We start from the raw sequence: 15,294 nt of genomic DNA on the forward strand, positions 1-15,294 counted from the left end.
TTGGATACTGGCATCTACTGCTTACTCCCAGCAGGTTGTGAGCAGTATTGTACAGTAGATATGCATAAATAGAATCATAAATTAAATAAAATAAGCTAACAAGGTGCTCAGAAAGGCAGCTCTATGACTCTGCCACAGCGCATGAGAACGCAGTTTACGATACTTGCTTACTCTATTCCGGGGGAAAAAAAAAATCAAAAATAAAACCCCATAACAACACAAATTACATATTCCATGGAATTCTTCTCCCTTTAAAAAGACTTCCCTGTCCCACCATCCAGGAGCCTCTATGGCAGACACACCCACTCCTCCCCACATATAGACTGGGAAGGGAGGGCAGAAGTGATGGTCTGTGGAAATCATCAGTGTCTCTTCACAGACCTTCAGAGCTCCTCAATGTTTATAGGGACAGCTGTTCATTAAACCCAAAAACAACTCAAACAGCATTAGTCCCAAAGACAGTAGTTTTCAATCTACCATGAAGCTCACTTCTCTTAAGGGTAAAGGTGGTGAGCACCACAGATGTTCAAGCCACTGAAAGATTTCAGGAGCTGAGTGCAAACAGTGCATAGCTTTCTGGCACTTTAAGATGCTTAAAGGCAAATGCAGTCCTACATTCCTCTTCGGGGAAACTACTTCTCACTCCAGAGAGCGATAGAGGAGAGCCAGGAAAGAGGTCTCCATAAATAAAACAAGAAAGGCCACTGCAAACTAGAGTGCCCACAAAAACTAACCTGTAGCACTGAGAAAAGTATTTAGCAATTCAGTCTTACATGCAAAGGCCACTCCTACAGAGCAGTAAAGCTCTGCTAGAGCAGGTCAGTGCTTACAGCTCAGTGTTGCTGCAGCAGGAGGTGTTTTGGGGCTCCAGCCCAGGAGAAGGAGCTGGTGTGGGGCTCCAGCCCAGGGGAAACTGTTTTCCCAGGAACTCAGGAGCATCTCTCCATGCAGCAAGAGCTTTCTAGGAAAGCTTGGGCTCACTTACAGTCAGATTTGAACATGGACTAAGCAAGGTTATCTGCCCTGGGTTTTAAAGGCAATATTGCTCACTGAAGAGTTCTGTTCTAAATTTGAGAGGCTAAGGCACAACAAAAGTGAGAAATCAAGGCCATGATTACAATTTAAAACAAACCAAGCTCCACTTCCAAGCGAGCTGAATCCACTTTAAGGCATATGGGGGGGGGGGACACAGTGAACACTGATAACAGCATCTGTCAAATCAAAACAGGACTAGAAACTTCTTTCTCTTCTTAAACATGTGACCCAGATTTGGGTTCTGGGATACCAGTGAACTAAAACCCACAGTTTTGTTTGAGGTATTAGAAATTTTACAGCTTGTGCACGGCTCTGTTGCTTGCCACACACCTCAGTGTAGATGTATCAGAACCACCACAGTCACCAAGGCTCTGCCCTGGATAGATGTTTCTCGGGCAGGCTCCACTCCCTTGAAAATGAGCAGCAGCAAAAGCAGCAGCCTTAACTCCCCTTTCCTCTCCCACTCTTTTCCTACAGCAGGTCAAGGATATTTGCTATTCCACAGCGCTACAGAGCAAGCAAGCTCACTTCTAAACATGTCCAAACAGAAGTTTCTAAACCGCAAAATACAGTTCTTAGAGTAAGTTAGGCAGCAAAAGGCAGGTTATACCAAAATTTCTTATTAAATGTAGTGTTATTTAACTTATTTTCCTTGCCCTCAGTGAAGCAGAAGAGGTCCCTTTGAACAAAACAGAGACTTCCACAGAAAGTAACAAATTAGTTTACTTTCTGGGCTTTTTACTCCCTGTCATAACAAAATAGTGATCATCTTGCCTGCTCTTCAGAAGAGGAACTTTTGACACACCAGCTGTTCCTTTGTTGTACACCTGCTCCTTTGGGAGCGGCTTCTTGGCTGGGGCTGAGCTTTTGCTCGTTTGCAAGTTTTTGGTTGAATGCTGACCTTTTGTGGAAGGCTGTGCTGGCTTTTTGGCCACTGCTGCTTTGGCTGAAGTTTGAGGAAGCCGTACAACAGATAAAGGCGTGCGTTCAGCAGGTTTGGCTAAAGAGGGTGCAACCTGAGGGGGATTATTGGCATTTGGCTGCTTACTGCCAGCTGATGACACATTTTTGCTTGTAGGTAACAATGAAGGTGGTGACTTTGATGCTTTGCTAACTGTGAGGGAAGGTGCAGAAGCAGATAGTTTTAGGTTTGAAGCAGTTTTCAAGTTCCTTGCTAGGTGAGAAGTTGTTTGTGGGGCTTTTTGAGGATGCTGAGACCTAGCACCTGAGATCTGAATATCATTTTCAGGAGGTTTTGCAAGGAGCTGCTGAGAATGTGCAAACTTGGCAACAGCACGCAGATTTGTAACTGGCAGCCGAGCACCCCTGGGAGCGACTGAATTTGCTTTGGTTTTAGTGGCAGATACAGGTTTGCATTTAGCAGGGACACACTTCTGCTTTGAAGTCGTTGTTCCAGCTGTCCCAGACGGGAGAGATGGCTGTTTTTTAGAGGGTGAGAGGGCAGGGTGGAGTGCAGGCGCTGGGGAGCCCCGAGGCATGGCAAATTTCACCTTGGTAGCATCGGGGGACTGAATACGTTTGTGCAATATTTCAGAGGGAACAAGAGCTGTTCTTGTTCCTGCACATGAAGAACTTTTGCTTCCAGCCTGTGAAGGAGTGGAAGCTGGTGAGTTGCATGCAGGAGACTCTAGCTTCTTTGAGGTGCCAGCTAATGGTTTGAAAGGAGACTGCACACCTGTCACTGAAGACCCTTGTAATTTGGACCTGACTGTCGATGACTTGGCAGTGGAAGATGGGGTCACTGGCACTCTTGGTGATGCCAGGGCAGGGGACTGAGGGCATTTAGATAAAGCCTTCTTGGCACTGGCCCCAAGACCTAAAACAGGAGCAGGAGGTTTTGATGGCTGCTTTTGAAACATATTGACAGCTGACATTGGATTCATAACAGGAGGCTCTTGATTTCTGGCTGACGAGCTGGGGACACTGCCACTGGTGACCCCTTTCTGAAATGCCAGGATTTTTTGTTCCAGAGTTGCAAACTGAAGCACTCGGCATGGATCGTATTTGAGAAGAAAACCTTGAAGAGTGTCCCAGCCTCCACCAACACGTACCATCACATGCTTGCCATGCAGCATCTGAGAATGGGAGAAGAGGGGGTGGGAGCAGAAGAACAAGAGACATCTTTACCTTGTTTTATTTTTCTTCATCTTACATTACCACCTATTGAAATAGACTAACACCTCCTTTCTTACAGAGAAACATTTTAAAACAGAGAAATGATGTGATAAACAAGGTTTATGTTTCCCAATTATTTTGTTACGTAGCTTCTCCTGCAGAGACAGTAATTCTGTGTCAGGAAATAATGGAAGCATCTTTACAGAAGACATTTTAACCATTCTGTAAGAATCTTTGTTTAGTATACAGAGTTCTGGACATGGGTTTAATTTAAATTATGGATGTCCTCATAACACAACCTCTTATGACTGCTGATGGGAGTACTCAACTGACACTGTACCATGCCATAAATCAAATCCCTCCTGATGGGAGAGAATTTTCTAAAAGTCCTTGCAAGGAGTTTCAAAGATAAACCAAGACTTTTCCTTGAGTTTCAGTGCTGCCGGATAGTTGTTTATTAAGTCTTATCAGAGGAACAGAGCCACTAGCGTGACTCAGGTACAGCATAGAGCACAGAAAGCAGGAGAGAAGTCTCTAATTATCAAGATTTACACAGCCTTTTAAAGATAATTTAACCAATAGTTACTAAAAACGTATATTATTTTCACTTTCCTACCAATTATTCAGTAACATGGGCAGGAACTGCAGAATTCTCTATCCAATCATTCCAAACTACTTTTACTGCAGAACATGAAGTAGTAGAAGGAGAAGACGGTTTAGAGAACAACAACAATCCTCCATTTTTGATATTTTTTACTCTTATCTATTTAGTACAAAGAGAAGCCCAAAACCTCTAAATTTTTCACCCTGTGACAATCTTACATAGTAGTCTATAACCTAATTCACACCACTGTATTTTCTAGTTGTTGTCTGATCGTTGGTAATTTTTTCCAAGGTTGGAAGCTAAAACAGTGCTGTTCAGGGGGCTAAGAACCCTTAAAAACAGGCAGAGAAATATTCTCGGCACTCTGGGTTCCTACACTCAACTACCCCGCAAATTATAAACCCCAAGAGCCCAGGTTTTGAACAAGCAATGTTCTCAGGAAATTCTGTGGCATTACCCTTATTTATGTTGCAAGTCATTACTGAAATTTTAGAGACACCACAGATAAGCATTAACTTAGTTTAGTGTGGTTGTAAAATCAATGTTGGTAGATCAAAGATGTAAAGAATGGAGTAACTACAGCTAATTAGAATAGGGGTTGCATGACAACTTGTCCCAACCTAAATAATTCTGTAATTCTAAAACAACTCCATAAAAATGAGGTATTTCACTTAAAAGCATTTCTCTCCCCAGTATAAATATAAATTGGAGTTCTAAAAAACTACTTACTCGTATGAAGAGTATTTTATCTCCCAGCCTATAACGTCCCTCTGATAAGTATTCAATTGAAAATCGATGGGAACAACTGCAGGGAGGATCTTCTGCTATATGTTTTACCTAGTTATTAAAATTGAAAGCATTTGTTAGTATTTTGACAGAAGCATGAATTTAACCATCTTTCAGTTAAGTTTCTATTAAGAAGGAAGACCCAAGAAGGAAACCACTGAAAAAAAGGAGAAAAGGAGTCCCCAAATAAGTGCTGGGTTAGAGAAGATCGGCCTCTTAGAAATGTAAAAAATTGGAAGGTCAAGACTATTGCCAAAAAGGACAAATAGTGAGTTTTCAGAGAGAGCAAGGATCTGGTGGCTGACATTCCCAAAGAAACAGAATTTTTACATGAAAACACAGAGGACCTTTAAAAACAAATAAATTTTTAAACAGAATAGGAAAATAGTTCATAATTTCCTTTGGACCAGTTCACAAGCTGTACAAATAATTTCCTTTTCTGCATACATATTAATTTCAAATTGGTACTGCTACAGAGGTTTGATTTAAAATCTTTTTTCAAAAGATTTTCATCAAAGCCTACTTTAACATTTGATGAAGATTTATGAAAAGATCAAATTGAAAAGAAACATTGCAGTTGTAGAATACTGACATACCAGAAAAATTGGATGAGAGCATTTCTTATACTTAAAGCAGCAATGAAGAGGGGAAAGGAAATCAATGTAGGTGATATGCACTCCAAAATATATAGAACAGCATTTTATTTACATTTTCAAAACAAAACAAATTGCTAAAAAGAGGTGCATACCCTTCTGTTTTCTGTTTGAGGAGGCTTCCACATATTAGATGAAAACCAGCCTGTGCTTACTGAGTCAGATCATACAAGCACGAAACTTAAGAGCTTAATTTAAAGCCCATATCACACTAGGCAAGTAGCACTTACTGCCTCGTGTAGCTCCCCACGGTGACAACATGACTTTGGTGTGCTAATGGGTGATGGTGGCCCAGAGGTCATCAGCAGGGTTTCTTCTAGCTCAATTTCCTTCTCTAGTTTTACAAGTACAGGAGGTTCAACTCCATACCTTAAATACCAAAGCAGAGTTTAATTACTAATTTACTAAAGAAAACAAAAAGAAACTGATGATAACAAACTTGCAAGATTATAAGTGGCTTGAAAGACAGGGACATCTGAATCAGTCAGAGGAATAATTGCCTTGATAATCCAAAGAGAAGGAGCATCTCTGAGTTTCAAGCAGAAGCCCTTCCTAAGGTAGCCTTGGTGTTACCAGAGGATGCAGTAAAAATACTGCCAAAACTACACAATTGAGGTCACATCCAATATAGACAGACTATCTTAAAGCTTCCAGCTCTGCACTTGAATAAATTAAAAGCCTAAATTTAGAGAATAAAGAAATACCTCCCAGAAAGCTGAAAAATTTAAACCCTTAAAATCATATTTAATGCTCAGTGAGTTCTTCCAAGAGGTACACATAAGCTGAACGTATCATTTAAACACACAGCTATAGAATGCAGCATGGAACAGCACCTCTCCATGGGAAGTCTGACAAATACTCGAAAAACCATTCATATTGTATGATGGTCCTAGAAAAGCTACTCATTGCTTTCTGCACAGAATTAACATCCACTGTATTGCACTTAACAACTGCAGATAATGTCTTAACTTTGTCTTAGCTTTTACTTAGTAGGATGCATCCTTAATTTCTCATTAGGAGCACACGTGGATCACGTACCCGGATACAATGCGCCCAATTTCCAGCAGACAAAGATATACTTGTCTCGGATCCTTGTGCAACACTAAAAGGGAAGAGAATAAAGAGGAGTTATAGTTCATATTTATTGCAGGAGGTCTATGCAATTAGGTACAGCCAAGAGAAGGGAAAATAAGGTATCCATGACTATAAATTGCCCATCACCCTACTCAGAGGCAATGTACATTATCACTGATAAAGCACAACATACTTTACAACTCTAATTTTCTATTCTGTAAAATCTTTAAACCCATACTGGCACTCCTGAAACCACTCTTCCTCCTAAGAGAAATACGTTTTATGATCTTCCTTCTTGATGAGAACAGGAAATAAAGAGATGTCAATGCTTTCCCTTCCCTACCCCCCAATGCAGTATCACAGTCTTAAAGATGAAAAGCATTTAACAACTACAAATAGGAAAATACACCCATCTGTTCACACTCATGCCTACAGACACAGCTAGGTACATGCACTCTGGAGGTTACCATCTGCAGGAGGATACACTGCTAGGGCCCTAGCTGACAACTGGATGGCTACACAGCCAGTCAGCCTGAGTGGTTTTAAACCGTGGCTGGGAAAGAACAATCTGGGTGACTGTTACCAGTTCAGTGAGCAACAGATCTTTTTTTCTTATCACCAATTCAAAAGTTCCAGCTCAATTCAATTTGATATTTAGAATGCCTTTGCTTTAAATGTGTTCCCTAAAGTATAAGCCAGATATGAAGTCAGATTTTCTTGTTTATATCATCTACTCCAGTTTGTAAGTCTGCTTTTTAAAAGATCTGATTATGAAGGGTAAATCCAGAAGAGAAAGTTTTCACAGCCATAATCTAAAAGCTACTAGAGGTCAATTAATCTTTTAATGTGTGTGCATATTTGCCAGATGTAGCAGAAATGTTTTAATTTGCCTGAATCCAAAAGGGAAAAATCCAAATATACCCTTAGCAGAGATCAAGACATTTGTTTTGGTTTGATGTCAAAGGCCACCCCACGATTCCTACTCTTCCTTTCTGCTGTCTCTGGAGCCTCTTGATTTATTTCCTTCCCAGTCATCTATACTTTTCAGGAGGTGTTGCTATATGTACCTGATGGGAAAGAGACAATTGTCAACTTATCCATCCCCTATTTCATTCATGAAGAATGGCTTGAAAGTCTGATGGAAACCATCAGTGGAAAGAATGTTTCATCTAGGAGGCTGCAAGTCTGCTCATTTCAACTGCCAAAAAGGCCCACAGAAGATACTTACACCACAGAGCAAGCTTGTGTCAAGAGTTACAGACTTCAAAACACTTCTCTGCTATGAGTGAAAGCCACAGCACTAGGAAATCCTGTCTGCTTATCTCAGGGAAGCTGAACAGGTTCTAGTTACCCATCCACTTACAGGAACTAATATGTTTAAGCAATACAATTCATACAAGGAACTAAAAAAAAATTTTAAAATATTTTTGTAGCTCAGTTCTACTTATCTGTATTTCCTGGCACTGAAAAAAGATACACTCAGTAGTTAATCAAAATGAGACAGATCTAAATGATGGTGTTTTCTTGACTATTTTAAAAGATGACTTATCCAGCGGAGATGCATGGGCAGTACAACAAGCATGTAAGTGGAACAAAGACTTCAAAACCCAGTAAATATTGTGACAAATTAATTTGATTAGTGAAAACAAATGTAATTCTCAATTTTTTTGCTATTCTGCTGACAGGCAGATATTTTGCTTGTTAAAAAAAAAAAAAAAGCCAAACAACAAGAAACAGTATTTGGCTTGCCACATACTGCCACACACAATAAGTTTTGTATTAATTAATTTTTACTGACATAATAACTGGTAGAAGAGCACTTCCTTATTTATCATGTGATGGAAGTACAATCCTCTTAACTAGCAGTCCAAAAAATTTTATTCCATCTGTATCAGTCTAGAAGCTGTTTGTTAATAAGGCACCAATTGTGCACTGGGGCAGGCATAGTCAGAGCTGGCAATATTTATTTTCATAACTATCCTATTAAATGGGAAAATACAAATGGTTTAGAGTCATGTTAAGTGGGTCCTGAAGTAAATGTCAATTACCAACAGGCTGTTGCCATTTCAGACACAATGCCCTAATATCATTACCAAATTTAACCATCATGAATGTATTATTCTGAGGGATTTTTGCAAGAACGAGCTCTAATACCAAATAAAGGATCTCATTGTGAGTTGACTCCATGGCCCTGTGGTCTTCCCACACACAGAAAGAGAAACCACACTTTCCTCCTCTGTTTCTCAGTGGTTCTTTTTACTGAAGAAAAACATGGTATCTTGTTGCACAGCTCTCAGTCCCTGCTTCATCCCACACAGCAACTTTCAGAAGTCTGGAAAAGCATCGTGCAAGTTATAGCAGTCACTGAACTGATTTTTTTTTTTTAACTTGGACACTTCCTTAAGATAAATAAAAGCATTAATAGTTTGCATGAGACATGCAGAGTCAAGAGAAAAGGTTCAAAAGTGTATACATAAGGCATCTCCCCGACCAGGTAGCTATCCACACAGGGATCACAGCAAATCTTACAAAAAGAGAGAGTTACCTAAACCTTCGGATTCAAAGAGATAAGTCTCATCAACTCCAATGGCCCTGCACCAGTTAAGAAAGTTGGCTGTATTATCTCTGGCAAAAAAAGATCCCGATGGAGCATCCTTCTTACACGGAACTTTTCTCATAGGAAAATTCTGGCAAGGGAAGAAAACAAAAAGTACATTGTGCACATCAACATTGCCAACAGATTTCAAAGCATATTTGCAAAGGAAAATACACCCTAAATTCAGAGTACAGAAACAGTTGTAACTCTTTTGTGTCCACCTCACTATGTATTCCATCAAAAAAGCTACACTAATATAGAAGGCATTCTACCTTATCACTGTGAACACTCACTGAGTGAACAATCCTTAGTTCTGCAGCCTTTGTACTCTAAAGTAACAGAGACTTGCTTGAGATTCACATTTCAACTAAGCATTGGTTGTCAATAAAAACACTGAAGCCCATCTCCAGGTTTGGATATTTTTATGGCTGACCTGTACACTTGAGTTCAGCCACCACTTTCTGGCATAAAACATACTACTAAGTGCCAATGGATATCTTATTAACAACCCACACTGATGTCAGGGGAACAAACTCCAGACTTGGACTAGACCTTCTGCTGGCAAGACTTCTACTGAAATCAAACTAAAAACCTAGTAAAGACCTTAGGATGTGATTAGCAAAGCAAGTAATTTGTTGTATGAGTTTATCAATCTACAAAGCCACTTTGTTGTTAATCAGTCTCTGGATAGAGAGCATACAAAACACTTCTTTGGGAAGCCTCATTCACCTGCTTTCCCTATAACTACCATTAAAATTTAAGACTTTATATACCTATTTTAAAAATCATTATATGACTCACCCTTAAGTTATTTGTGCTACAACATTTCTTAACTGTGTTTTGAAGAACACCAATCAATTGGCAAAGCAGTACCCCATTATCAAGTTCTTCTAGCAGTTGTTCTGCTTTGACTTCCATTCCTTTAAGAAAAAGAAGGTCAATATTAGACTTACTGCACAAAAGGTAAAGAAGTTTCACGTGAACTTACAGGCAACTCAAACAGCATTCCAGTGTTAAAAACTGAAAATGAGTAGAAATACCTAAGTAAAATAAAATAAAATATTCATTTAATTAGATTTTAATTAGAATAACAAGATTCAGAAATATAACTTAGAATTATTAATTGTGCAACCCTTAAGAGGTGGCAGCTAATAAAACTGAAATCAAAGCATGCAATTTAATGCAATTGTCCCAGCCATTCAAACTCAAATACACCAGTTCTTAATAGTACTATAGATATTAAGTGTCAGTGCTGACTAGAATATTGGAAGTGCTTTGAAATTCATTCAACAGTGATTTATTTTTATGCTCACCCAGCAAGCCAGACAGCCAAATTGAGAGATCTTCTTGCATAGGCACTAAAGTGGCTTCATGCCGCACGGAGATCCATTGGTCATACAGGCACACATCTGCCAAACCCGGCCCGTGTCTCGGAGTCAGAGGACTTCGGGGACTCAGGGGAAGGTCATCTCCAAACCACACCTGCACAAGATTTCAGTAAGCTGAAACAGGAAGCTCTAATATTTGCAGTCAGATGACAAAAACTTGTGGTTCTGAATTACACCGAAGAACTATTATTCAAAGAGTAAGCGTTCATTTCCCTTTCTGCAGATACAGCAAACCAACACAGCAATCAAATGGTTCTGCTCTCGTTAGTAACTCCTGCATCAAAGTACTATTGGACTCGTTCTCATGACTTCTTTGGATTTAAAATTACATACTTTCCTGAATATAGAATAACGAGAACATGCATTAAATGCTTGGGGGTTTTTTAACTCAGCACATTTTAAGTTACAAAATCTGCAAATTATCATACAATTTACTGCAGACTACCGATTTCTTGATCAAACATTTCAGAGGCATTTTGTGCTTAAATCATTAAAAATTGTAACATTAAAAGAGGAAATGTTCCCATGCAAGGACAAAACACACTTCTTGAACACAAATATCTAGCGTTTCTCTTCAGGACTGCATAATTTCTAAATGACAGGTAACTTACATGCCAAGAAAAGGACCACACTGAAATTTCATGAAGAAAAATTTCCAAAGACAGTATTCTTTCCGGTATTCTTACCTATTTTCCTTCAGTTCAGTGTGTATATAAAATACATTTGTTTTATTTATACTTAAATGATTAAATAGAATATAAGGTTTTTTAAAAAAAGCTTCTTAATCGTCATGGAAATTTTTCAATAATCTCAGCCTTTGACTTCAAAACCTTCTTACCTAACAGCACTAAGAAGTGAAAGGGTCACCTATCTCATAATAACAGTGGGTTATCCATCTTGTCACATTGCTCCTTGTAAACGGGAAAAGTATTACTTTTTTTTTTTTTTAATCAGAGGTAACTAGAGAATCTAGTATTTCATCTGCTTCAGAGTAGACTTTTGCATTAAAAAAAAAAATTATTATACATGTATACAGGATTCAAACACTTCAAAAGGCATTTACCTGAACTGCATTCTGCATGGTCACCTGCTTTACATTAGTTTCTCCTCCTGGGGGAAAATAAGATTTTTAATACAGTCTCTCCTGCTTTCATGAAAATCCTCAGAGAAACCCATCAGTGCTGTTTTGGAAAAATAAGAACAAGTCTTATAGGAAGGGAAGGGGAAAGAGGGAAATATCTTAGTAGCTAAGGCTTTGATCCAGTATTCAGTACACTTCAGCTCTCTGCCCTTAGGTAAAAGTGCAGTTATTACAGCACAAAGTAGCAACTAACTCTGTATGCATAAACAATACTCCAAAGTTGGCAAGATTTTTAGGAGCTGTATGGCATTTATTTTGCCAAAAAGCAATACACATACTTCAAGCCATTATTGAATTTAACACTGTTGGCACTGATTTTTCTTTTTAAGTTATCACAGCTGTATGTTGTACATGTGTGCAGACAGATATATGCACCCTGAGTTTACATTAAATACTTGGAAGATCATGAAAACCTTAAAGCAAAGAAATAATTTTGAAGAATAAGATTCTCTCTTACAGATTCTTAAAGACTCTTGTGGGTTGGAAGGGACCTTAAAGATCATCGAGTTCTTGCATAGACACATGAGAGAAATCAATATTTTTATTAATCTCTTTTGGGATTGTGACATTGCAGGCAGCATGCATACACTAAGTTTTCAACAGAATACTGCAAACTTTTGCAGCAATATAGTTATCAGGATAAATCCCTGGCAAAATTAACATTAAGGAAAGTTTTAGAGACAATCTGGTCAATGCTTTCTCTCCCAAAGCCAACACTGTATTTTCCAGCAATGCTTTCAACCATGGGAAAATCTAGCACAAGCTCTACACTGGGCTGAGGATTAGTAAATCTTTCCCTGGAGGCTCCAGGTCTAGAGATGTGCAGCACTGCCAGGTTGGCTGCATACACATACACAGAAGGTATTTCTCCATAATAATTTTCCACAGTGGTACTTTCCAATGTCAAAAAGTTTCTATCTGTGTCTTGAAGCCTGTTAAAAACAACTTATTTGCTCTGTTACTTAATAGCTGCAATAAAATTTCATCTTCCTGATTAAACTGAAAACCAGATAGCAGACATTATCAGACATTTTTAACTCATCTGTTTTCATTTAAAAATAAGTAACTTTCCTCTCCTGTCCCAGATATTTAAGCTTTGTGTGTAGACGGCATCCTTCTCTCCTGCACAACCGGACCTTCCTATGACAAAAAGGCTGAATAGCTCATCACAGAAAACACAATTCTTGTAGAAATTCTCACCCTTTCATCCTACATAGAAAGCACAACGGTGTGTGTCATTGTCTCCCCCTTGTTCCTTCCCCCTGCCTTAAACCTCACACACTAAGTAGGACCACATGTATCAGGCATTTCAAACAACTTACCTCTACGACTGGCAAAAGAACAACCAGTTTGGTTTCAGGTGAAGCCACTTCCTTGTACCAGGACTGCTAGCACTTCTCAGACCTTATCAGAGACACTCCAAGTGATATCTTTCCCCTCCCTTTTATTTCTAGGGAAGGAAAAAAAAAGAGAGACATCCTCTCCTTGATGTCATTTTTCCTTCTATGAATGAACAAGGGAAGGGAAGGGTATATACCAAACATTACTAATGAGCATGTTATGCTTCCCACAGCTTTGTCCAGGGGAATACATTTTCCTTTGGCATAAGAACGCTATTGTCCTAAGAGAAGCTCAGTAAGAGGCTTCATTGATTAAAAAAAATAAATAAAACAACAGCAGAACAGCCAGTAGAGAAGTTGGTCTCATTAAAATAAGGAGTTCCATATAGGCTAACAAGAGCTCTAGCATATTAACTGCCAAGGGAAAACAAAAGGCAGCCTAATTCACAGGGAGCACTCAAAACATGAACAAAGCAAAATATTCACACTGCAGCTATCACAGGAATGCTCAGCATCTGCAGTTTAGTGGCATGCCTAACAAAAATCAGTCTTGCCAAAAAAAAAAAATAGAGGAGATTGAGAAAAATTGTGGCACTTGAACTTCAAGGGCCTGCTCTTCTAAAACAAGTTATTTTGTAAGCCCATATGTCAGAGTTCCCTAGAAAGTCAAATGGCTTCACTTATTATCAGGGCATCTGAAAAACACTTAACAAAAACCCCCTCTGATGATGCAGGCTGCAGTGCATGAATTTTGAGTTGAAAAAGTAATATAGTAACAATTACCCATTTTCAGATGCCAAAGAGCTCAGCTCAGAGATTGCAGGGAATACAGATTAATGTAGCATTATCACTTACTGTGAGAGACATTGGATGAGAAGACCCAGATCTGCCACCTTCAAGTAGTCAGCCTGCAAATGTGCAGAAGGTGCTGTGTTGAGGTGAATACTGCAGTACCAGGCAGAGTCATAACCAAATCTGGCTTCTTCTAAAACCAGTTGGGTTCCCTGCATCAAAAAGCTGTACATAATGAATGAAGTAAGTATTTGATACTGAATTTTGGCAGCTCCAGATAGGACTGTATCAGTTCCTACACATGCCAGTTTTACCAACTCTCATTCAACAGCCATTTGATGTTCAGGCACTGAGGTTTGTGGAAGAAAAGACCTCAAAACAAAAGCACACTGTAACACATCCCCCGCATAGCTTTAGGCCACGCCATTCTCATTTCCAGGCAGACCTTGATACCCTCAAGGTCCCTTGGGACAAAAGACTTAATAAGCCCATCACAGTAGAAACAATTATTTTAATAATTTTTCCCCTTCTTCTTTCTGGTGTTGTTTCCTCCCCATTTTTCCATCCCTGCTTCATCCCTTAGAACAAGGAAAACACCAGAAACTTGCAAGAATTTCCCAACCAGGGGGCAACCAGTCCAGTTCCAAGCTCAGCAAGCGTAGAGGTCCCCCACCACCAACCCCCCTCTCAGGCAACACCTCATTTCTGCTGGTACTTCTGCTGCCAATGGCTCTGTGGGATGGAAGGAGAGGAGATGTCACCTAGCCACACCTTACAGCTGGATCAATACAGAGACACTGATTTACTGGGAGACAGGTGGTCAGCCCCAAATGATATATCAGGAGAGGCAGGAACTGCCTTTGGCTGGCTGAGTGCCAAACCTCCAGTGAGGGACTAATGCTATGGATCAACACTAGGTAAGAGACATGAGAAAAACATCCCTATCTATTGACACATGGCATAGGGACAGGCTTTCTTTGGGAAAGGGGGTGCAGACACACCCTGGACATGACCCACAGTCTTGTGAGACCACAGTTGGCCTCTGCTCTCCACAGAAATGCCCAGCACTTTGCCCCCAGACAATGTGAGAAACAGCAGAGTCAGCAAATACTAAAGCATTTTACACAAATACTTAAGGGTGCTAACACATGCTCTTAGATGCTACATGAGATAGCCTGCTTAGAATCAGTTGTATCAGGATTTATAGATCACTCACTGGGGCCCAACCAGCAAGACATGCTACACTAATTACAACCCATTCTGTAGCACAAGATGAACCGAGTCCAAATCCCATTTTACTTGACTGAACAGTCAAACAAAATCCACAACCCTACAGATAGCTGAAACATTGATGAAGCAGCCATTAACCTAGCTTAAGTAGAACTTAAAGGCATTCACAGGAGGCTCATTAAAATGCCTCCGGTTAATAGGCTCATTAAAAAAAACTTGGATAGAAACACTTTTACATCTTCACCCTATATTTAAAATATATAGCATCATCTTCTATTCCATCATCACCCAAAGGCAGTCACAACAGTCTAACCCAGAGCAGCTAGATTAGTCTTGACAGTACCTACTGAAACCCATGTTTATAAACACACCAAAATGAAAGAAGCTGTCATGTCAGTATCTGTTGAAACCTACTACAGGATAGTCAAGATTTTTTTATGGACACATCTGCTAACATGCAGAAGAAAAGGGGGAGGCACTAGAGACATCCACTGAACGGAGCACTACTCCCTCCATCAC

The 15,294-nt window shown here is 39.6% G+C and overlaps 1 protein-coding gene across 1 annotated transcript; it reads right to left on the reverse strand.

The window, feature by feature from the left end:
• Positions 1 to 1,757: 1,757 nt before the first annotated feature.
• GAS2L3 (growth arrest specific 2 like 3) lies at positions 1,758 to 11,374 on the reverse strand (the record flags this gene model as incomplete). The annotated part of the gene is made up of 8 exons (XM_082280117.1): positions 11,336 to 11,374; positions 10,198 to 10,366; positions 9,686 to 9,804; positions 8,834 to 8,975; positions 6,253 to 6,316; positions 5,445 to 5,583; positions 4,505 to 4,612; positions 1,758 to 3,131 (listed from the first exon to the last, which is right to left on the reverse strand). The coding sequence occupies exons 1-8, from the start codon at positions 11,351 to 11,353 to the stop codon at positions 1,758 to 1,760; spliced, it is 2,133 nt and encodes a 710-aa protein (XP_082136243.1). The 5' UTR covers positions 11,354 to 11,374.
• Between the last annotated feature and the right edge of the window lie 3,920 nt (positions 11,375 to 15,294).

The sequence above is a fragment of the Coloeus monedula genome (genome assembly GCF_965178545.1).
Source record: "Coloeus monedula genome assembly, chromosome: 4".
NCBI lineage: Eukaryota > Metazoa > Chordata > Aves > Passeriformes > Corvidae > Coloeus > Coloeus monedula.